The sequence below is a fragment of the Staurois parvus genome, unplaced genomic scaffold (assembly GCF_062004578.1).
Source record: "Staurois parvus isolate SC_StPar_1 unplaced genomic scaffold, SC_StPar_1.0 ptg000006l, whole genome shotgun sequence".
NCBI classification, from domain to species: domain Eukaryota; kingdom Metazoa; phylum Chordata; class Amphibia; order Anura; family Ranidae; genus Staurois; species Staurois parvus.
The window spans coordinates 18,105,480-18,129,134 of record NW_028317802.1 but is presented as its reverse complement, the minus strand read 5'-3'; the positions used below and the strand labels follow the sequence as shown (position 1 = coordinate 18,129,134).

Sequence of the window (23,655 nt, the reverse complement as noted above, 5' to 3'; positions counted from 1 at the left end):
TTCAGGTTATCCCTAGTTACATGTACATTGAGAGGAAATCATATGCAAGTTGTAATGAAGGCATATTTTGCACAATGAGGCAGAACCGTTTTGTACACCGCATCTCTATCTCTTCAGTGTTGTATTATCCTTCACATCCAAAGTTTACACATATATATCGTTTTCTCAAACTTTTTAAGACTCCAGAAAAAAATCCATGCATGATTACAGATAAATAAAGAAAACTGCGAACAAAGATAATTTTTTTTTATTAATAAAAAGCATACACATGTATGTTGTTCATGCCAAGTAAATTTGTATTTAGTTTTAATAGCAGCCTTGGTGTTTAATAAATTGACATTTCAATTTTAAATGCTCATATGAGTATGGACTGGGATTTTTTATGTTATTTCTCCTTTATACATGATCATTTCTAATTCTTGATCCTGTCTGGAGATTTACAAGCCACTAATGCTAATAAAAATAAATAAAAAATGTGTTGGTCTATTCCATTTGGCTTGCTACTTTTAAGTTTTAACTTGGCTGGAATTCAATAGAGAATCTATATTCAGCAGTTTACAGTCTGTTAGTGCATCTGCATATCCATCCCCTTCCTTCATATCAACACAGATATCTACTGCTTTTGTGAAAATATTCACCAGCACACCTTTGTGTGAGTAAATTAGTTTATTTGAAAAACATAGGAACCCAATTGTTTTTTTAAACATTTTTATTTAGTTTTGAGCTTTAACAATAATATAAACATATCTCCACATGTCACAAAATAATGTAATATGGACAGTATGGGTAAGTAAGTCATACATCAGGATCTGCAAAAACTGAATATGACACAGATCAAACTGTCATGGTTGGACTGTGGGAAAATAAACAGTTAAACATAGAACTTAAACATATGAATTATCATTCAGTTAGACAGGCGTGATAATATAACCAAGTAACATTTTGCTGGTGGTACTGAAGCCCCCCCCCAAAAAAATGGGGGCCAGAACCCGAGGATATTCAAGTCCTGACAGTTCACACTGTAGTAGTGTAGAGTGTCATGTGGATGAAAGAGAAAAGGAGTAGAGGAAAGAGAGAGGAGAGAAACTTGGTAGAGTAAAATGTATAATCTAAATGGAAGGGAAGGAGGGGGATGGGAATGAAAAGCAAAAGTTATATCTAGCTAAATAACTCTAAGCCTTCTGGTCCATAGTTTTGACTGGGGTCCAGTACACCTCACTATATTGGCTACATTGAGACTGGAGCTGAGCAGGAGAGGCAGTCATATGGGCTGGGGGGGGGGGGGGTGGAGGTAAGGACAGAATGGCAGAAGGGTGAGTACTTTAGAAAAAAATAGAAATAGAGGAAAAATTTCCAGGTTTTTGCATGGGTAATTACTGGCCCTGAGTGTAATATACATGTGATGAGAAAAAAATCTTTTCATCTTAGTTTTTGATCACCTTGTATAATGTATAATTAAATTCCTCCCATGCATTCCAAAATGTTGCAATCTATAAAGTTTGTAATGCATAATGGACTCCATCTCAAAAAAGTACTCCACCTGATCCAGTCTTTCATCGAAGGCACTGTTAGGTGTCCTCCATTATAGGGGATCAAGCTGTGTGCTGCATTAATGAGATGCCTAAGTAAGTGTTTGGCTGATAAAAAGGGGTTGCTCTTTATTTATTTATGTATTTATTTGTTTCAGGTACTTATATAGCACCATCAATTTATGCAGCAGGTATAGTTCAGGGGAGTAGGGGGTGTTAGTAATCTATCATTTGTCTTGCAAAGTTGTGCACATTTTTCGAAAAAGTTTGCAGAGGTTTGCAGTGCCAGAATATATGACACAAAGTGCCTCTTTCAGTGTTGTATCTCCAACAGGTTGAAAAAATGTTAGGGTTAGTTTTCTGTAACCATGAGGGAGTCCTGTACCAAATAGACATTTTATAATTTTTCTATCGTATGCTTGCACTAAAAAAGCTCTGGTGAACTAGCTGGCATTTCATCTGCCATTGTCGGTGAAAGAGAGCTTCGGCTCTCTTTCTCATTGTTGTTTGGAGGAATATTCATCAGCATTAGGGCAGTTCTCTATAGGTCCAAGAGATCAAATGTGTCCTGGCACCTTTAATCATGCATATTTTTTTTGAAAAGACATGCATAGTCAGTGTTTGTATTGTGTCTAAGTCAAAATTTGTTGAATCTTTAGATAGATCCACCATGTTAGCTGGTTTATGTTTACCAGATTCTGAATGTCATCTGGAACCCAAGGATCATAATTTTAGAATGATGCAGGGTTCCACTCTGCTTGATAAAAGGAACCTGCATAGTGTCAAAATGTTGTCCATTTAGGTACCTTTAATTTCAGTACAAAAAAAAGTTTCTTATATAGAAGGAAGGTGCGCTGGTGAAAATTATCTTATACATGTTTGATGGTGTTGTCCTTCTAATCACTGCAGCAACCACCAAACTTTCTTGTAGCCATCACATGTCAAGTGTACACTGGTATATTTAGCTTCTTCCACAGTGAAATATGGAGTCTTGGATCTTGTAAATACTAAGTCTGCCTGAGGCAAATAATATATGTTATATATGTGTATGTACTGCATTGTATTTTATTTTTTATCTACTGAGTCTAGCGAGGTTCAGTGTTCAATTTTTAACATAATTATTATTTATTTTTACTTTTTTTTTTAAATACACTCTTTCTCTGCAGGCATAATTTTAGATGAAATGTTGGAAATCAGTCCACTGAACCATGTTAAACAATAGATGTTAGAGGTCATAAAAAGGAATATTCTATGTTGTTACTATGCTTTGGGAAATCCAATTAAACTGGTTGTCTAAAAAGATCTGACTAGACTGTCTTTATTTATTTGTGTGAGACTATTGGTTCTTTTGATGACCCTTACTGCCTCATTGCAATCTTATACAAACATCACCCAATAACTAAAAATGTCATTAAATGTGCCTATTGCTTTTATATCAAATAATTTAAAAATAATTTGTTTCTAAATCCAAATGTATAATTCACATGTAACTCAATATAAAGTACCACACTTAAATGCAAAAAATGTCTTTTAAATGCCTCATTAAACTCTTAAACCATATAGCAAAAATAAAATAAGAAAAATGAAATGCATGAAAGCATTTCTACTGGTTTATTACTTACCTTAGCATTTGCTCCAGTGTTGTTCTCTTGTGCCCAAAGCTCTGAGCTGAAATATCTAATGCAGTGAGGAGCTATTTATCTTGCACATGAGGAGCTGAGCATGTGTCCATTGCACAATAGAAAAGAGGCTGTAGGGAACCAATCATGTAGCTGGATGTCCCTTGCTGGAGAGAGGAGTAGGAAAAGTATTACTCCTTACTCGTGCACCCCTAGACTAAAAGAACAAGGGTATATTTTGCCCAGTTTCTAAAGTACAGCTTTAAATAGTAATTATTAAATTTATATGAAAGAAAGGATACTCACTATGCCATACAACTGGTTTCAGCAATAGCCGGGGGGCCACGCATCCCTATGTTCTTTTCTGCATTGATTTTAGTATTTGTCTAATATGTAATTTTTGTTTGTGTTTTCATCTGTGTACACCACCTTCCCCTTGTCCAGCCTTTACACATCTGTTTATGTCCCCTTCTGTCTGCATAGTATACCTTTTTAAGCATCTTTACACTTCACTCACTCTTTCTAAGTCAACTGCTGAACTCTTTACCTAGTTCCAGACCTTTCTTTTTTTAACACTTTGTCTTCTGTCTGTCCTTTTTGTGACCTCTTTCTGTCCGCTCTTACCTCTTTCTCCCTACTTACCCTTTGTCATACCTCTCATGATGCATTAAACCTTTGGGAGCATTGTATGTGATTGTAAAAGCTCAATAAACATATCTTTGAAAAAAAAAACCCTTTGGGAGCTTTGGCTTGGCAGCTTTGGGGAAATCTCCTTTTGCAAGGAGATTCAAGCCATTAGAAAGCTAGAGCTACATTATCTTGGGTCACTTCACATACAGAGTTTTAGGAGTCCTGCTAGCACTGGCCTATTGACTCCTCCTGTGAAGAGAACCTACAATTGCAATTAATTAACATAATCTTAAAAAAGTGAAAAAGAAATGGAGCAATTAAATCTAGCAAATAAACAATTCGCATTCTTCATTTGAAGTGTATGTCAGTGCAGTGCATCACTCCATTATATGCACATGCCCCTATGTTTTACCCCCATAAAAGTGCTGAAAGTACAGAAAAATACCTGTTGATCTGACAGAAATGCAAAGTGCTCCTAAATTGAAAATGCAGTGCCTTTGCTGGGCTGAAATCCCAACCAGCTGGTCTACAGAAATCTACCTATTTCCCACTCCTCTATACATCATTCAATGTGCATATATTGATTCATTTTTTAGAAAAAGAATGCCGCTGTATTCACTACCAAGATCCTGCCCACACACTGTCTTTAGGAAAATGACTCTAGGAAGATAGTAGTTAGAGGGTGGGGGTGAGATATATTCATATGTCAATAGGAACTAAGCTCCCAGCAGCTATCTTGCAAGAATTTTCCAAGCCTGGTGATGTCATTAGTAGTAATAAAAGTTCTAACATTATGGGAAAAAAAAAAAAAGTTGCTTCTCACTACAGGAACCTGGTGAAAGTGAAAATAAATGCATGCTTTAGAGGGATAAACTAAGGTCTGGGGGTACATTTCGGAAATGCCTAGACATGCATTTTAAAGGGATGCTGCATTTTAAAAGGATGCTGCATTTTAAAGGGATTTACCTCTGGGCAGTTACATATGGGTTTGGAACAGCTGTTAGGTTGTATTCAGTGCAGAAATCATAACGCATAGTCAAATTAAAAGTAATTGTAAAAAACGGATCCATATATTACTTTGCATATGTAAGCAATGACATTTTGGAGAGTTAAAGGTTTGTCTAAAAATGTCCACAGGTACTTGAAATGAGCTAAGATGATGCATTATTACTAATTTTCAAAGCAAAGCAGTAAGACTTATCAACTGCTACTCCAAGATGCACAACCATTTTGGGCACTGTTCTGACAGAGCAGCTACAATAAAACACCCATTGACAGTCTTCAGCTCTCCCTTATAACAAATTAGTGACTGCTAGAACTATAGTCTCTTTGTTAGGCAATCCATCATGAAACCAATGGGAAGGTTTTCATTCCTAACAATGATTAATTTCCAGATTTCCTGTGGCACTCAGCACTAATGCAATCAGAGTAATACCAAGTTAGGTCATTTAGATTTTTTTAGGACCACAGATGTTAGTTTTTCAAAGTTTTTTAATTCAAATTATGGGTTCACACTAAAGTCCCATCAGAGTAAAGATATATTGGATAATATGAGATCCATTTAATGCATTTTTAAACCTCATTTGAATGCTCACTCAAAGACTGTACACTGCTCATCTTATTTCAGTGGAACCATGGACTCAATTGCAAATAACTTCTCCCCTTCATCATGAAAGGAATAATACTGGTAAGGGTTCTGGGAAACTGATATAACCCCCCTATACATATACAAAAATATGTCTATCTAGGCTAATAAGTGTATTGCTTCTAGTTTTAGAATATATATCATTATGATATTATTAAAATTGTAATATTTGCATCTCCAGAGCATGTTAATATACAAAAGTAAGCCAATGCCTATATAAACTCCTGGCAGGAAATAACGCAAAGTGCTATTTTGTTTTTCAAAACAAACCTTGACAAAACACAATAGTGTTAATTTACTAAAGACAAATAGAATGTGCACTTTGCAAGTGCAGTTGCTCCAGAGCTTAGTAATTGAGGTAAAGCTTCACTTTGGAAAGAATACCCAAACATCTGCAAGGAAAATAAAGAAAAAAACATACCATTTTTGTTTGCACATGATTGGATAATGGATGCCAGCAGAGCTTCCCTTCTGTTACTAAGCACTGGATCAACTGCACTTGCAAAGTCTACTTAGTTAATCAACCCCAATATACTCCTATAATTAGTTTGGCATGAAAGAGGAAACATATTTACCATACACTTGTTCGATCTCTTTCAATTATAGAATATTATCTATCAAGAAATTTGAAATATTTTTTTTTTTTTTTACTATTAATAAAGACTTCTTCAATCTGGAGATAATTAAAGGGTCTTTTAACTCAAAACTATTATTTTAGTTTTTATAAAATACTGGAGAATTAATCCAAATGCAATTTCTCATACCTCTGTGGGACCCCTTTTCTTCAAGTCCTAACTTTGCATGCTTGCTGTGGCCATTATAAGGGTTTTCCACTGTGAATTCTTATTTTATGGAGAATGCAAATGAAGTTCTGGGATGTATGATGGTGGATTAGAATGCCAAAACTCCAAAGTGGCCAGGAACAGAGCCATAGGGTGTGGCAGGAACATCTCACTGTTGAAATATCTTTGACAATCAGGTAATTAGCATCTATCTAGCAGGCTCAGCCTTCAAAAAAAAAAATCACTTTTGGATGGTCTAACCAATATGTAGGATTACCTATCAAGACTTTCCAAGTGAGTCCTTTGTTGGATTTATCCTCAGTGTCCTGTATCTGTGCATGCGGTATGGATGTGGTTGCTATTGATATGAGGACCTGTACCCCTCCACATTACACACAAACTATTTTTTTTCTGTATTTGTGTTAAGTATTATAAATTTATTTAACTCAAATGATTGAAAGCAGACAAGCAAAAGTAAATCTTGTCCACAGCTCTTAACCTAAAGGTTAAAAAAAATATACAAAGTGGCATAAGCCATAGTATGTAATAAACAATCAAGTGATGTACATCTTCTGAAACATCTTCAAAACAGCTAACATATCAATGGCACAATGTGCACCTTGAAGTACACAGTGGTTAGAACAAGGTTTGAACATTTTATTCATTATTTTATTCATTCAGAAAAAAATAATTTTAAGGGACTTTGCTGGTTACACAGCCAAAGTAGGTATTCTATGTATATATTGACCATATTTAAGTGCAGGAAACATATATTGGTGCTTGTAAAGTGTACACTTATGTGCAATATAAAGTTATAAGAACAGTGTTCAGTGAACTTTCACATTGAACAGGGATATTCTTCAGAATTGTATGCAGATACAGTATATTGCATTAAGTAAATGTGTACATTAAGAATCTACAAGCAAAAATATAATGTAGCAATTTCACATTTACAAAGATGAACATGCCAAATAAAGAAGCAAATCTAAATATCCCTGATACTGGTCTTCTGGCAAGACAATTAGGCTGTATAAATATGGGTTATTATCATTAAAGCATGCTTTTGCATGTAGCAGCATATGAAATTGTTTGTGTGTACTTGCCATGGTCAAAGCACACATGTATGTGCAGAAACACTGTAATAACCCACAAGATGTTTTGGGTTCTATACTTTCAGTGGATGTTTACAGTCACATTTATTGATGTCCATGTTTCTACATGAAAAGCAAATGAAAAATGACTTAGTTGTCTAATGTATCCTAAAACAACAGAGATAATTCCATTTTGATTTTAGGCACACCAACGGTTAGCTGGTGTACATGCAGATCTTGGAGCATGTACTGCTTACTAAATCACATTTGTTAGCAAATTACCATGTCTTAGTTGAATAGCATGAATCTCTGCAACCGTCCCATGTATGTGAGAGTACACTTTGGTTATTCACCCTGCTTTGCAAAGATATAAATGTGAACTTAGTAAACCAGGCCCAGTGTTTTAAACTTTATGAAATGTATTGTCATTCATGCAGAAGAATCCATATTTGCTTTTTTTCTAAATGAGACTCCAGTTTTCCACTGTTCGACCAGTAATAAATGATTATATGCAGTAAAGGTAAATACAATGTTGATTATTTAAGTTTCAGTACAGAATAGAAAACTTTGATGTACATATCTCCAGATTTTTCAAGCAGCTCTATTGTATTTACTGTTGTGACTGAAGGTTTGCTGCGCTTAAATACAACCCATAAACAATATTTGGCTGATATATTTAGGTAGTGCAAAATGGTGATGTGCAATGTGTAGCATAACTTAGAACAATTAATCCTTCTTCAGCCTGCTCTACTACACATTTAACATTGGCTATGCTTTAAAAAACAAGCCAGTATTTGTAAACAATTGTTATAAGTTTTAAATACCAAACTGTGCTCTTTTTTTTTTTTTTTAAAGATGCTATGAAAACTATGATCTATTAGTACTTTTTTAAAAAAACACTAATGTTGAAATTAAGAAAGAAATCTACACAGTGTTCCTAGCCAAAAGACTACTACTAAAACCAAACAAAGTGATGCATATTTCAGTCTTGCTGTATACATGGTGGACATTTACTATACAGTTACAGAATGTAATAAATTAATGAATCTGTTTATGTTTGATGTCCAACAAAAAGCAGCATTTTATAATATTGCTCTTTTACACTGAAAAATATTAAATATCACATTGAACACAGAACTTACACAAACAAAAACATTTACAGATAACACAATGCTGTCTTGATCATTGCTTTATAAAAATGAAAGTCATAACCACCTCAATGTTTATATATTTTCTTGAACACTGAATATGTTTATTTACAAAGGACTTCGATCAGGACAAAAATATCTTGTATGGGAATGAAAAACTAAAGTTTTTACATTGCAAGTGCTCTCTGATCTTTTGATCAATTTATTTTGTCAAAAAAAACAGAGAAATTGTATTGGTACACATTTTTAAAGGCATTATGCCTTGCACAAGCATTACGCTCTGCAAAAGACAAGCAAAGCTTTAGACAATCCCAGGAATATTAGTATAGAATAATCTAACATATTTATAACAGTAGTAGGCATCCCTGCATGACTTCATTAGCAATTCTGGTCACAAAGCAATGAGTCCATAGGCATAAAAGTCCATCAAATTTCACCTTGTTTCTGAGTCACATGCTGAAAAAAAATATTTCATATAAAATAAAACATTACCTAATTAACTTTTATATTGCACCATGAAACCTTTGAAAATTACATCTAGTATAGTACATTGTGTTTGGAGATAAATTCTAGTAATATAATTTTAACAGGAAGGTGTGAAGGAATAGTATCTATTAACATCTATAGCCTTGGTACACTGACAAAAGCATAGCATTTTACCAACATGGTCTCCAGTAATAATTGCATACATGCCAACATTTCTGATTAGAACATAATGACAAAATAGTCAGCTCTGCTAAAATAACTAACATTCTACATGCCTACACAAAAAAAAAAAACTAAATCAACTTTACTCTTCAAGCTCAATTCCAGCCAAAATCTTTTAACTGTTTAAGTGTTAATTAGTATAAGTACTACTTGCAAATTTTTATTGCTGTTGATGTCCCTGTTAGAGACTTAAATAATATGTAACTTTCTGTCTTGTGATAGCCTGTTACAGCAGAATAATAAAGGAACAGTGGTCATCATGAAGAAAGGAACACACGTCACTTCCCAGTTTTAAGTCTCTCTCTAACCAAGCTGCAGTATTACAGCCAATTGGACAAAACACAAACTCTAACATTACAGCCTGAATACATGCTGTGGCCATGATGCTTTGCTTCACAGTTGTAGTAGTTGTAACTCTGACTGCGGCGTTTGACTGCCTGCATTGCCTGTCAAACTTGCACATTGAGATAAATGCGCTGCACCACAACCATGAGCCAAACGCTTGGCTCATTGTTGTGCAGTGGTCCTGCAATGTAAAATTGCTTTTCTCCAATTAAAAAAGTAAAAAAAAAAAAGGCAGCGGTAGTGCCTCCTGAATTCCTGTCAGCCACTGCTGTACCACTCTCTGAAAAAGAGCTCCACTTTCAGAGGTTGGTAAGCTAGCCGTCTGTTTGATAGCACCTGTAGTGCAAAAGAAATGTTTTTTTGCAGTCTGTGTCCCTACTAGAGTGGTTTTCCATCCCTTTTTAATAATGGAATTAAAGGCTGCAATATGAATCTCACAGGCTCTGTGCCTTTTCCATGACTAACAAATGTAATTTTTGATTGGAGTTAAGCCTTTAAGTCACTGGGAATTTTACTATTCTTAAAAAATAAATTCAAGCCGGCAGTTTGTTAATTTGCTTCCACGTTTATAGATATGACATTTCAAAAATTTTTCACTGTGTATTTAATTTAAACAAAAAACATAATTCATTATAATGAATATATGCCAAATAATTTAAGAATAACAAAAGTTATAGTTTATTTAGAACAGATATCACAGAGAGTCACCTCAATGAATCATCAGTTCTGATTAATATCTTCTGACAGATAGATATTTTTTTTAAATAAAACTAGTTTTATAATTGATAAAATGTTTAGGCTAACGAGAGTGACAGACATATCAAAATCTTAGACATTCTGATTGTCCATATAGACAGTTGCTGCTATTTTATATATCAAGTGATAGTCCTTGTCAGGCTATTACATTGAAAAGAACCTATATTTAATGCAAAATTGACTTTTACCATATATTGCTCAGCTTATAGTCCAGTAGGTAGTTTATCCAGCATGGTAGCAACTGAACTAAGCATTATTAAACCCAAAAGCAAATATTTATCATATTATAGTTAAACAATTCTTGATGTGATTGCTGCATTCATTTTCTTTTTTAAGTTTTCTTTCTTCTATTTTCATCTGGTGATCCAGCAAGTAAGACTGTTGTTTTTCGAAAGGACAAGCTTTCCAGCAGAATGTATCAGTTACAGAGGTGTCAATTCCCTTAAGGCTAGCAGAGGTGCATACAATGATTAGCTTTTATTTATGTTAAACCTTTATCCCAAAAGGAGAAAAGAAATGGTTTGATGTAACTGCTCATAAAGTGTGAGTTGGAGTTTGGCTTCCATTTGTTAGTGTTTTTAAATATGCTAATATGACTAATCCTCCCCTCCCCCAAGAGACAATGCTGTTGTCCACAGGTTCCCCATGTGCTCATTCATCCAGAGTAGGGTCACTGTAATACAGGAGGTGTGTTACTTGCCAGATAATCAGTTGAAAACAGGGGGGGGGGGAATCTAAGAAAAGAAAACTAATGCAGCCACCACATTTAATGTTGGTAAGCTTCAATATATTACATTTTTGGTTTGGAGTTTATTACTGCTTTAAGTTTATTTATATGTATTTTTCAGTACCAATGGTAGTATCAATGCTTAGATAATGTAACAATGTATGATTTACATAGAAGTAAAACACTCCTATATTAGTCTCTTTGTTGTTCATCAGAGCTCAAAATGCCTTTATCTTTATCAAGTTATATAGTGGAGGAGGTGACAAAGAAAGTGAAATAAAGCATCACTACCCAATTATTGCTCAATAATTAATTGAGACTGTCATGAAATCAGGCAAGGTCCATCTGTTTATTATCTATTTATTTTAAATGTAAATTCAGAAAGCTCTTTACTGCAGTAAATCAAGAGCTGAGCTGATTGCCATTGTTAGATGAAGAAGTGTCCACATTTGGATCCGATTGCACAGTGTTCAATAGCTAGTTTTGTTCTGAAAATGCACAACTATTATTAGTCTTCATTAATACACAGAAGGTTCCAAAGCAGTAGAAGGCTGAATGAAAACGTTATCAATGCCTACAAATTACATTGTGGACAATATGGTTGGCAAAATTGAGAGAAAGTTTTGAACTAGGTTAGGTGCGTTCAGTTCTGGGAATTAAAAAAAAAACTTTCTTGCTTGTAGTTAATTAGGACAAATATAAGCAGTATTAATAATTGGTGATTAAAAAACATAGATGTAATTTAGTGCTAAAAATGTACTTATATTAGAACTGATATTTGCAAAACTTGGCACAGATTAATCCTCAGCAGGAATTCCTGCAATTAGACAATGTTACAAAAAAGGATCATGCATACACATCTTTATAAACTGCAATGTTGCTAAACAAATGACAAATATAATGTAAACGCTTGAAAAAGTACAATATTTTATCAGAATGTTATAAACATACTAATGTTGTGTTTAGTGCTTTGCATACAGATTAATTTGTGAGTATTAATTCCTCCTATAACTAACTGAATATCCCTCTTTATATTAAAATGATTTGGCTATGATATTGGCACTGTAAATGTTTCCTTAAATTTAGATTTTTGTTTTCAAAATGTAATTATTTATATGCTACTGCTAACAATTTGAAATATAATTTTTCTATAGTCTACATTAAACATATTAAATTGTATAAATTGCAATAATCTGCTTGAAATTAAGGAAACATATTTCAGTTTTAGTGCCTAAAAAAAACAACACAAGATGCACAAAACCCCCAAAATACAATAGGGTTAGAGTTTTAAAAAAAAATTGCCACCAAGGTGTATAAAACTATAAAAGTACTGATTGGTTGTTGAACAGCTGATCACATAGAAAGAAAAAAAAAAAAATACAGTATATAGGCATATGGTGGGCTATGGGTGCACTCTTGTGCATGAATTTAAGCAGCAATTTACAATTTGGTTCTGGACTGGAACGCATACTAGATCTTACTTTATTGCATAACATTTTTAATTGGTCATGATTGATTGACGTTTTAACATTGTTTTGTACAAGAAAATGAATTGTTTATGAATAAAATGTTTTAATCATTGTAGCACCTGAAAAGTCCCCTCAAAAATTCTTATGTGTTATTGTTTCCAAGTGCAGTACATCTTGATCATTGATTGAATTAAGGCTAGGTTTACACCTATGCAATAGTCACAGCTTGAGTGGGGAATGCAAGAAAAAGGTCCCTGCACCTTTTTAAAAATGCAGTCCCACAGACATTTCCCACACTGGAAAATGTGCTGCGTAGAGGTGTCATCAAGCTTTCAATGCAGCCCCATGCTTCTGCTAGATAGCAGTGCAGTTTGCCTGCAGATGCCGGCAGGTGAGAAAATGAGTGCAATTTACACCCATTTTCACACTCTAAATATGTGAACCTAGCCTACAACCTATGCTATAGTATGTTTTTTTTAATATGGGTTTATTATTGTTTTATTAATGCGCTAACATTGAAAATAATCAAATATTTTCATACTCATGTTTCAAGCAAAAGCTGATTTTTACGTTAAATACCCTCATATGATTTTTGTAAGTTGTATTTAATTTGAAGGTATTTGAACTAACTTTGGCAATTGGTATTTTTCAAACATATATAATATATATTTTTTTTTATGAGTCGAAATCAAGATTTGTAAAACTTTTTGATTTCTAGGCTATGTATGGAAAAAAAAAAATAGACAAGATGATTTTATGTCTGCATCCTACAAGTGAAGGAAATGTTGGCTTAAAAGGCTTTCTATGATTTAGTGAGGACTGTAACAGTGATTGCATGTTATTTTAAGCCTGTAATCTGTCCATTTGGCTCATAAGTGATTGAAAAAATGAATATGGATTTTTTGTCATCAGCTTTTTTAATCTCTTTTTCTTCTGACTTGCATGGCAGCAGTTATATTTCTATTTCTATGAATGTGTGCACACATTTGCATCATGTGGCAGGGGCAGAATCAATTTACCACTTTTTACAGTCTTTTTTTGACATCACTCTTCTATTTTTCTATGTTTCTGGTTTCAGGACATAATCCAACCTGACCCAGAATATTAACATATATAAAGCAATTGTGTGAAATGAAAGGTCTTTCCAGGGCTGTGTTCATCTGAACTAGTTAGATCTGCTAGTAAAGTGTAATTGTAGAGTAGCTTAAAATGTTTAAACTTTCAAAACTGTTGCTTCACACTTGAATGCATACTAGTAGTTGAATCAGTTGACAATTTGTAATCTGACAAAATCTACACAATGGAGTTTGGAGTTCACAAAAGATATAAACTGGTAGTTTACCCTTTTCCCAGCATACAACTTTAAATTGAGATCAGTTTTAGATAGACTAAACATTTTTCAAATGTTTTAAAATTTGAAATACATCTAAACTTTTAGAAATAAACCAAAATTTAAACAAAATATTTATGGAAGTAGACTTCTTAGAAAATAAAACCTATTTTCTTTAACAATCAACGGCTTAGTGTAACACACAAATTGTATTTTGTCCTAAAGTTATTAGTTAATAAAATAAAAATATACTTTAGCAATTGTAATAAAAAGTTTCTGTGGCCTGGCTCTTCCCTTTTGGCAGGTGGTTTAAAATACTGAAAGAGTAGGGTTACAGAAAAGCAAATTGCTTTACATTGATGTCCTTAAGGCATATGTAATGGTACCCAGGAAAGTGCACAGTAAATTACTTTTTCATGCATGAGGAGAAAGGTCTATGGATGAGCAATTAAGATAAATCAGACTATCTTTTACCTAAAATCTTACGGGTAGATATACAAGATTAGGAAACAGGACACTGTATGGTAAAGTATCTTTGCTGTATATTGGCCCCAGTGGATGCATGCATTGACCTATGCACTAAAGGGTAAATAAAATATGTACACCATTTTACATGTGCTGTCCAACTGGTGAGAAGTCTATACTGTTATAAAAAGAGTTTCCAGCTATATTCCAGTAAATTAATGTCACTAATATATCCATCACTGAAATGCAATGAAATATTTACATAGCAATTTAATCTGATGGCATGGCACCATAATATATTTTCATACACGCTTTTGTTATGCTCATCCTTTTTTATGAATCATTATCAGTGCCTATAACATTAATACAGAATTTGGAAAATAACCAGCTCAGTTTTCAAAATAATCCACCGTTTCAGATTTCATGAGTGATACTAAATTATGGCACTTCATGAATTAAAGGAATGGATACAATTTGCATTGGTGCAATACACCAACCAAATTACTCCATAATGAAATGAATTATGCTTTATAAGGCCTGCATTGCCGCACATATTTCCATGGGAGATTCCTCTGTTTATATTTAAAGGTAAAGGTAGGATACCCAATAGACCAAATTGAACAAACAGAAAGCAGTTGGGAAGAAAATCCGGGAGTAGGAGTCAATTTTTGCAACACGTATGTGTATCCTTCCATGTCGCCAAGCACCAGTTCGGCAATCCTCAAAACAGCAGAAGAAGCTGGCACAATCTTTTCCATCGAGGCACTCATACCCATATTCTTCATCCCTTTCTTGAAGATGTGTGGCATTATTCATTTGAATTGTTGCCGATCGTGGACGAATATCAATAGTAGGTGCCTATTATTATATGAGTGAAAAAAGCATACATAAATGTTATCACACTATACTGTGTATTATTAAAAATAATAATAATAATGATCATCTATTAGACCCTGGTCATACCGGTGCAACTTGTCATCCAACTTTGTTGGAGTCAGACCGATTTTGAAAGTAGTACATGCACTACTTTTTGCAAGTTCAGGTGTGACTTGCATAGACATCTGAGCATGAAGTCACATAGATATTCTGAAAGTTGCACCTGAAGTCTCACTGACATCCGACTTTGAAATCGTGGACTTCAAGTGAAGTTGCACAATTTCAAAATCAGATTTGGTGTGACCGAAGACTAATATCTGAATGTACAATAATAGGGGTTAATATTAATTCCTTATTAACAAGATCTATACAAAAGTGCAAAAGAACAGAATATATCAAAACCTTGTAAAATAACTTTAAAAATGTACTGTATATGACAAACGTCCAGGACTTTGTATTGTGTTATATCCACATAAAACTGTGAAAATGTTTTTACCATTGTTTGTACATTTCTAAAACATTCCATAGCTTTTGTAAAACAAAAGTTGGTTGTACATTTTTCATGAATGTGTAAAAAGGGCATATACAAGTAAGCTTAATATATTTCATACAAATAGGGGTTTATTTACTAATAGAAACTAGGCTGTTCACTTTGCAAGGGAATTTTCTCTAGAGCTTTGTGAATGTAGTGAAGTTACACTTTGCAAACATTACCCAATCAAGGAGATAGAAACTAGCATTTTTAATTGCACATGATTGGATGATGTGCAAGCAAAAATAGAATTTTTTAAAATGTCCTTGCTAGTGATTTAGTATTCTTTTCCAGGTAAATTTTCATTGAATTCAGTAAGCTAAAGTAAGATTTTCTTGGAAAGTGAGAATTCCCTTGGGAAGTGAACATTCTTATTACCTTTAGTCAACCAACTCCATAGTGTTTAGTTTTGATTTGCTTGACTGTCAGCTAACGTTTCTTTAGGCTAAGCATATGTTCTTAATTACAGCAATTTTCAGTGAGGGCATAGGGGAAACAATTCATTGGTGCAACAAAATGTCAGTGTTATAATGGTTAGATTACATCAGCAATATGCTACAGACAGGCTTCTTTCTATTGGATTTTCAACAGATTTCTATATGTGAAGACACATTGTAATGTCATAAACACTATTTCCACACTCTAATATTATTTCCTGGTAGCACAGAAAAGTCTTCTGAAAACAGGAGATATTTGCAGATCCAAAAAATAAAAGGCTGATTCCTAATTTTAGCACAGTGGAAAAAAAACATGCAAATAATTAATGTATGCCTCTTTGTGGCCAACTGTATGTGTTTGCTTGTTACACTATTTCATGAAAAAAGTATGGTCTATATGTTAACTTTAAAAAGATGACCAGTGTGACCAGATATCCTACAAACTTGGATTTTTTTCTTTTGATAAGTTTTGTATAAATATTTTACAGTCAGAGAAACTGATGCTTTAGAGAGGTGTACATTGGCTACAGTATACAAAAAATGTGTATTCATAATTAAATCATTTTCTTTTTAATTTGTCTGCACAAAGCTTAAAAGCCTAAACTTTCTGAATTTTTGACATTTCTCATTTGAAAATGGAAATGTCCGTTGGTTTATTATTATTATTTTTCCTAGTTTATTATTATTATTTTTCCTAATTTATGGATATTTACACCAAAATAATTATTACATTCATTTTTCTCCATATTATAAACTAAGTTTATTTGGTTGCTTAACTGAACAATTTGTACAATAATATAGCAGTACCATAACATTTGCCCCAACAAATATATCACAGTTTTGTATTTGTCCTATATTTCAGCTAACCAATACTATTAACTACCATAGAAGATTTAGAAAACTAAAGAGGCAAAGATAATAAATCTAATTTGCTAAGTTAAAAAAACATACTCACCCTCTAATCGCCGGTAATACAGCAAGGATAATTTATGTTAATTTAGTTCACTGAACATGATCTGCATATGGCTATGCATGGGGGTAAATTAAAGTAGTACGTTTTTTACTTAGCCAAATATCAACACATTTTTAAAGATAAATTGAAAAAAATAAATTTAATGAAGTAAATAGATCTTCCCCAAGATTAGTGAATTAGAAAAATTACCCACTGGAGTGCACATGCACCTTTGATATGGTTCTACAGTTTGTGCATGCAAATTCACATATCATCATGATTGTAACTAATATTAGAGCATGCAGCTACTTTTCGACCACGAAGCACAAGATTTATTATTTTGTTTACATTTTTATTATGATCTAATATTTTCATTTTAATATTAGAACATTATTATTTACACATTGTTTAGCACATTAACCACTTGCCTTCCAGACGAATTACCCCCTTCCTGACCAGACCATTGTTTTAAAATATGGCACTGCATTACTTTAACTGACAGTTGAGCGGTCATGCAATGTTGTAAATAAATGAAATGTATGTTCTTTTTCCACAAATAGAGCTTTCTTTTGGTGGTATTAGATCACCTGTGTAATTTTTATTTTGAGTGCTATAAACAAAAAAAGACCAACATATCCAGTAAAAAAAATAAAAAAATAAACTTTCTTCATAAATTCAGGCCAAAATGTATTCTGCTACATGTCTTTGCTAAAAAAAAATCCCAATACGTGTAAATTAATTGGTTTATGTGAAAGTTATAGCTTTTAAAAATGGCAGTATATATACTGGATTTTATTTTTACTAGTAATGTGACGAGCGACTTATTGCGGGACTGAGAGACTGTGGCGGGCATTCTGACACTGGGTGGGAACTGACTAACTGTCACTGACATCCCCAGTGATCAGTGCTAATAAAAAGCACTGTCACTGTACTAATGTCACTGGGCAAGAAGGGGTTAAAATCTGGGGTGATCAAAGGGTTAGCAGTGTGCTGTGTTTTACATACTGTGCTGTGTGTATTTTACTACTAGAAAAGCTGATCTGTATTGCTCTGCTGTGCAGAGCTATTTATTTTGGTATTCAAAGCAGCCTGTTCATGGTGACAGGGGATAGAGCTGTGTTGTTTACATACAGACTTCTTCGCCGACGATCACCGAGCCCCAGCCGAGAATCGTCATCAGGGATCTGGTGATTGACATGCTGAGGAGCCAATAGCGCGTGCGCCCCCTACCCGGAAATGCAAGATCACGTATATATACGTGATTTTGCGCGTCCTTGCCACCCTCTAGCAGTACTTCTGTATAATTGTTCATATTTAAAACCTACCAATTATATTTGGCACTTAAAAATATGCTTATGTGGTCAGAAAAGAGATTTAATTTCAAATGTAATACTTAGTTATTGTTTTACACTATTTTAAAAACTATAAATATTCAATGGATCACATATTAGTAATCATTATTCCACAGAGGGTATAGAAACAGCTAACCTAGAATCCTGCAGCGCAGCCAGTGTTAATGACTACCTTTTTTGATAAATTAGATCAAAATTTTGCTATAATAGTAAATAAATTGTAAACTACATGTGCACATGTTTGCACATATTAATTACTAAGCGTTTGTGCTTAGAATCAGTGAGGTAATGTTCAAATTAATTGGATAATATAAAAGTACAATTTAAAAGTAGTTTATTATGCAAGTGTACAAAGTCATATTTTTTGTATTCTATATGATTATTTACACAATATACTTAAAAAATATTGTTACAGCGCATTTAAACCAAAGAACAAAAATGTAATATATTATAGATTACCAGTCCTCTGATGTAGTGACTTGATTCATTTTGTTTTTTCAAGTTTGTTTTCTTCACCTGGTGATCCTGCCAGTAACACCCTTTCTGTCCTAGAGTTGCAAGACTAATGCACTGCATCTATGGAGGAGCAGTGTTGTCACTGTAGAACAGGACTGTCTCTCATTTGGAACAAAGTCCCTCTGTCCTCCTCATTTGTCCCTCAATTTGGTCTGATCTATATAGTTGTATATAATATGCACTACTTAGCAATCAAAAAGTGTTTAACAGTTCTAAACCTTTCAACCAATTTCTAAATTGCTGCATTTATAAATCCCAAAAGCCAATACAATATAAAGGAATAGTAGTAGTAAAAAAAATCACTTGTGAGTTTGCCAATAATTTTTTTGTACAATTCTCCTTTAAGAGGGGTGTGTCAGAGGTGTGTCCTATGCCTACATACTTTTGCTAATAGGTGTCCCTCATTCCCATCTCAGAAATTTGGGAGGTATACTAAACACTGATCCCCTCCTCATCTCCATAACACAGGGGAGTTCTCTAGTTCCCAGAGTTGAACTGGGCAGGACTTAAATGAAGCAGATACAGCTTTCAAAGGTATTTTTAACAGATCAAAAAAGGATTAAATAAGAGTGACTTATTTGAAGTGATCAAATATAATCTATTTTTATGTACATAGGGGTTTATTTACTAAAGCTGATTCACTCAGAATCCTGTGCATGGGGGGCTTGGCTAGCCATGGCGGTGAGCGGATGCAGCTAACTCTAGCTGCCGGTTCACAAGACCTCCTAACAGTGGACTTTGCCTGTTTCACACCTGCTCCATCCCCTTCTCTGGATGCTGAAGCAACATAAATCCCATAGCACCTCCAGGGACCGCTCGACCACAGGCTTGAGTCGTTTTTTCACCCCTCAGACTCCGGACTCTCACAGTGTGCTGGAATCCAACATGGTGCCCGGGTCAGCCAAGGTCCACCACGAGGAGTGATCTGGTTCTCCCCATTGTGGGAGCCACACATCCAACGTGCCCAGCTGCTCCTCTGAAGTGAGGGCTGTTTCCCCTATTGTTACACCCCGGCTGAGTGCCTTACATTCCCCACCAAGGTAAAAGGAGTCAGCACATTCATCTTAATTTGGCCTCACTCCCAACTAAAACTGAACTGGAACACTGGGCCCTACACATCGAATCCTCACTGAAAAGGGAGGTGGATGAAGTGAAAGCCTAGGTCACAGATGCGGAGGCATGAGTGTCGGGACTGGAGACTACTCAAACTGCTCAAGAGGCTCGCATTGCGGCCTTGGAGACAGCCCTCCTACAGCAATGTGTACAAGTTATTCAGTTGCACTTGCAAGCAGATGACATAGAGAACCACAGTCTGAGGAGCAACATCAGACTGAAAGGTATTCCAGAGGCGACGGTGACCACAGACCGGGCCTGCATTGTGATGATTTTTAACAAACACATGGATCGTAACCCGATACACTGATTGAACTGGTGTGGGTACACAGGGTGCCAGTCCCTAGAGTGGCGACCCATGACCAACCCAGGGATGTGTTCTGCAGGGTACATTTCTTCCGGAAGAAAGACCTGATTTTACAATGGGCGTGGTGTCAGGGCCCTATGGAGTTCAATGGTGCCACCAACCACCACTTGGTGTAGGTCTCTGCAAACCACAGGGGTCACATACAAGTGGGGCTACCCAGTTCACATCATTGTCATTGAGGACAATTGCACCGTGCACTTGCTGGTCCATCTACCTGCTCTGTTTCAATTCTTGGGAGGTGCCCCGTTCCAGGTTCCCGACTGGCTGGATGTCTTCCCGGACACCTCTCCATCGATCCCAACCTCTAATACCTTGCCCCAAAGGAGAAGAAGGCAACTTTCCAGAAGTGCCAGTGCACTGAGACCCAAGGACCATCACTCAAACCCAGAACCCTAATGGACAGTTCAGAGATTTGGGCCCAACCCCAACAACTGATATTCCCAATGATCAGATATTCAGGTGACAGTTTGTGACTATTGCCTATACCGGAGAAGGGATGAGTCCCTCTATTACTTTGCTTACCCCTATGCTCCTATAGCATACGAATATGCATTTGAGCATGGGGATAGTGCATTGAGAGCACTCACAAGTTTCTCCCGCGCCCTCCCTCCATGAATGTGGGGGAACATCCCACTGACTTTGAACAGTCTCACAGTGCCTTAAGTATTGATGGTCGGTGAGAGACTCTGTGACTATACAGTGTTAAACCCTTATATGATTAAGGGTTGTAGTTTGGCACTTGAAGTTGGTTCGTGGGCTTTACTGCCCACTCATTCTTTTAGGATGTCCATATAGTGTTCACAATGTGGAGGCCTTCTCCTTTTTTGTATCATTACTAACTGAGCGGTGGGCTTCCCACAGTGCTCCAAATGCTGGGATGCAGGATGGGGCATTTGCCTCTTCCTGGAGTTCGGTGGTGGTGCTGTGTGGACCCCATGCTGTAACTGACAGGGGGGTATACCCCCTGATCTAAGTGTTTTCAAGTATTCTTCGATATTCACTGTTTATTGTTATTTAGGGACCAAATCTCTCTCTGACCCCCTTCTTCCCTCACCTTCTCCCCCCCCCTTTTTTTTCTCTCTCCTCTTCTTCCACCCAATTGTAGGGGGCTCGGGACTCTATACTCCAGCCTGTGAAAATGCCGAATGTTAAAGTCTGGTCCATCAATGCCAAAGGGCTGAAGAAGAGATCCCAAATGTTGAGTGAGCTTTGGTGAGCTCGTGCCAATGTGGCCTTTTTTCAGGAGACTCACTTTAAGGAGTCTAAGTTGCCCAAGTTTTGGAATGCTTGATATCCTCTTACATATGACAGCTGTTCTCCAGACTCCAAGTCATGCTGGTCAGTATTCTGATATCCAAGACAGTGCCTTGGAGTTGCACCAATATTCTGAGAGGTGACCAATGTAGATACGTCTTGATTAAGGGCACTAGTTATGGTCACTTGGTAACTCTGGCAAATATGTATGCACCTAATCTGGATCAGATGAGCTTCCTTGAATCTAATCTTGAGAAATTGTTGGCTTTCGGCGAGGGAGTTTTGGATTGTGTGGGGGACCTGGACGTGGCCCTGGAACCACTGTTAGATGTGTCTAGAGGGTCCTCCCACTTGTCTTACATGGCTCTACGGAGAATAAAAAAGGCTCTCACTAGGGAAACCTTGGTGGATGTACTGTATGGCATCTCCTGCAACCCCACTCACGGGACTACACTTTTTACTCCACTTTGCATAACTTTTACTCATGCTTAGATTACTTTTTCATATGCCAATCTGGTCTTTCCATGCTGATAGTGGGAGAGATAGGTCTCCAGATGATTTCTGACCATGCATCAGTCACACTGACCCTGGCCTAGAGAGGTACATTCAAGATTATTTTACCACTAATGAGACCCAAAAGCTCTCCCTATGGGTCATGTGGGAGGTGCACAAATGCATCTTATGGGGCTCCTTTATAAAGCTGAGGGCTAGGGTTAAGGGTCAAAAAGACATTGACACCCTCCTGGAAGATATTAGGGTCCTGGAACAATCCCATAAATGTTCCCTAGCTTTCACCATGGCAGCGAACCTTAAAATCTTAAGAGACAACCTAAACTCTCTACTTCTCACAAAGGCTAAAACTAAATTGGTGTACTCCCGGAGACATTATAACGAATTTGGAGGTAAACGTGGGAGGCTATTGGACCGGACTCTTTGGGATACCAAACACAAATCTTACATCCCTATGGTGAGATCCCCTCAGGGTGATAAACTGCATAAATCTCAAGACATCGCAAACTGCTTCCGAGACTATTAAAAGATACAACTTACAACTTACCTATTAATCGTGCCCCAACCAACTCCGAAACTCAGTCTATGCCTATAGATGCCTATCTTCAACAATCGGGCCTACTTCAACTGTCCGCGGCAGATAGGGAGGATATGAAGGATCCCATGAGACCTTAAGATCTTCATGAAGATCCTAGCCAATAGGCTTATGTCATACTTGTCCACCCTGATCCATAATAACCAAGTGGGCTTTATTCTGAACAGGGAGACGAGGGACAATACCATCAGAGCCCTTAACCTGATTCACTTGGCCTGATCTAGAGACATCCCCTTACTGCTGTCAGCAGATGCAGAGAAGGCCTTCAATTGGATCAACTGGCTCTCTTTCAGATGCACTTTGGGACATATTGGTCTAGGAGAACATATGTGCAAATGGGTGAATGCAATCTATTTACATCCAACTGCGAGAGTAAAAGCTAATGAAGCCTTGTCTTTTGCAATTCTCTTTGAACAACTAGGCAGGAGTGCCTCCTGTCACCCCTGATCTTTGTTCTGATTCTTAGAGCCTCTACTCTGACATCAGGGGCCTACAGGCTGGAGACCTACAGCACACGGTAGCTGTTTATGCTGACAACCTTCTCTTCATTATTACATGTTCAGACATAACCATCCCCAACCTCCTTCAGGAGCTGCAAACATATGCAGCGTTATCAAACTACAAAATAAATGTACACAAATCGGAGGCTTTAAATATCAGCCTGACTCTGGAAGATCTAAACTGACTCCTCATTAATTTCCCTTTCTCTTGGGCCCAGAAGAGACTAAAATATTTAGGCATATACCTTACCCCCTCCACAAACTTATTGATTTTTCTTTAGACATGGGCCCCAAAGTTTTACTCCTGAACCTTATCCCTTTATCCAGATGTAGGTACAAGAAGTCCCTAATAATCCACTTACTAAACAAAACCAGAGTGTTTCCATATCAGTGGAATACACAAACTG

General features: G+C 36.0%; 1 protein-coding gene across 2 annotated transcripts in view; it reads right to left on the bottom strand.

Annotated features, from left to right (window-relative positions):
• Window positions 1–691: 691 nt before the first annotated feature.
• Window positions 692–23,655, bottom strand: part of GABRG2 (gamma-aminobutyric acid type A receptor subunit gamma2) — a 193,951-nt gene continuing 170,987 nt past the window's right edge. For both annotated transcript variants that reach the window (XM_089663399.1, XM_089663461.1), the window contains one exon: window positions 692–15,102. In XM_089663399.1, the coding sequence (XP_089519525.1) occupies window positions 14,827–15,102 (276 nt within the window). In that variant the 3' untranslated portion in view covers window positions 692–14,826. The remainder of the gene's footprint in view (window positions 15,103–23,655) is intronic.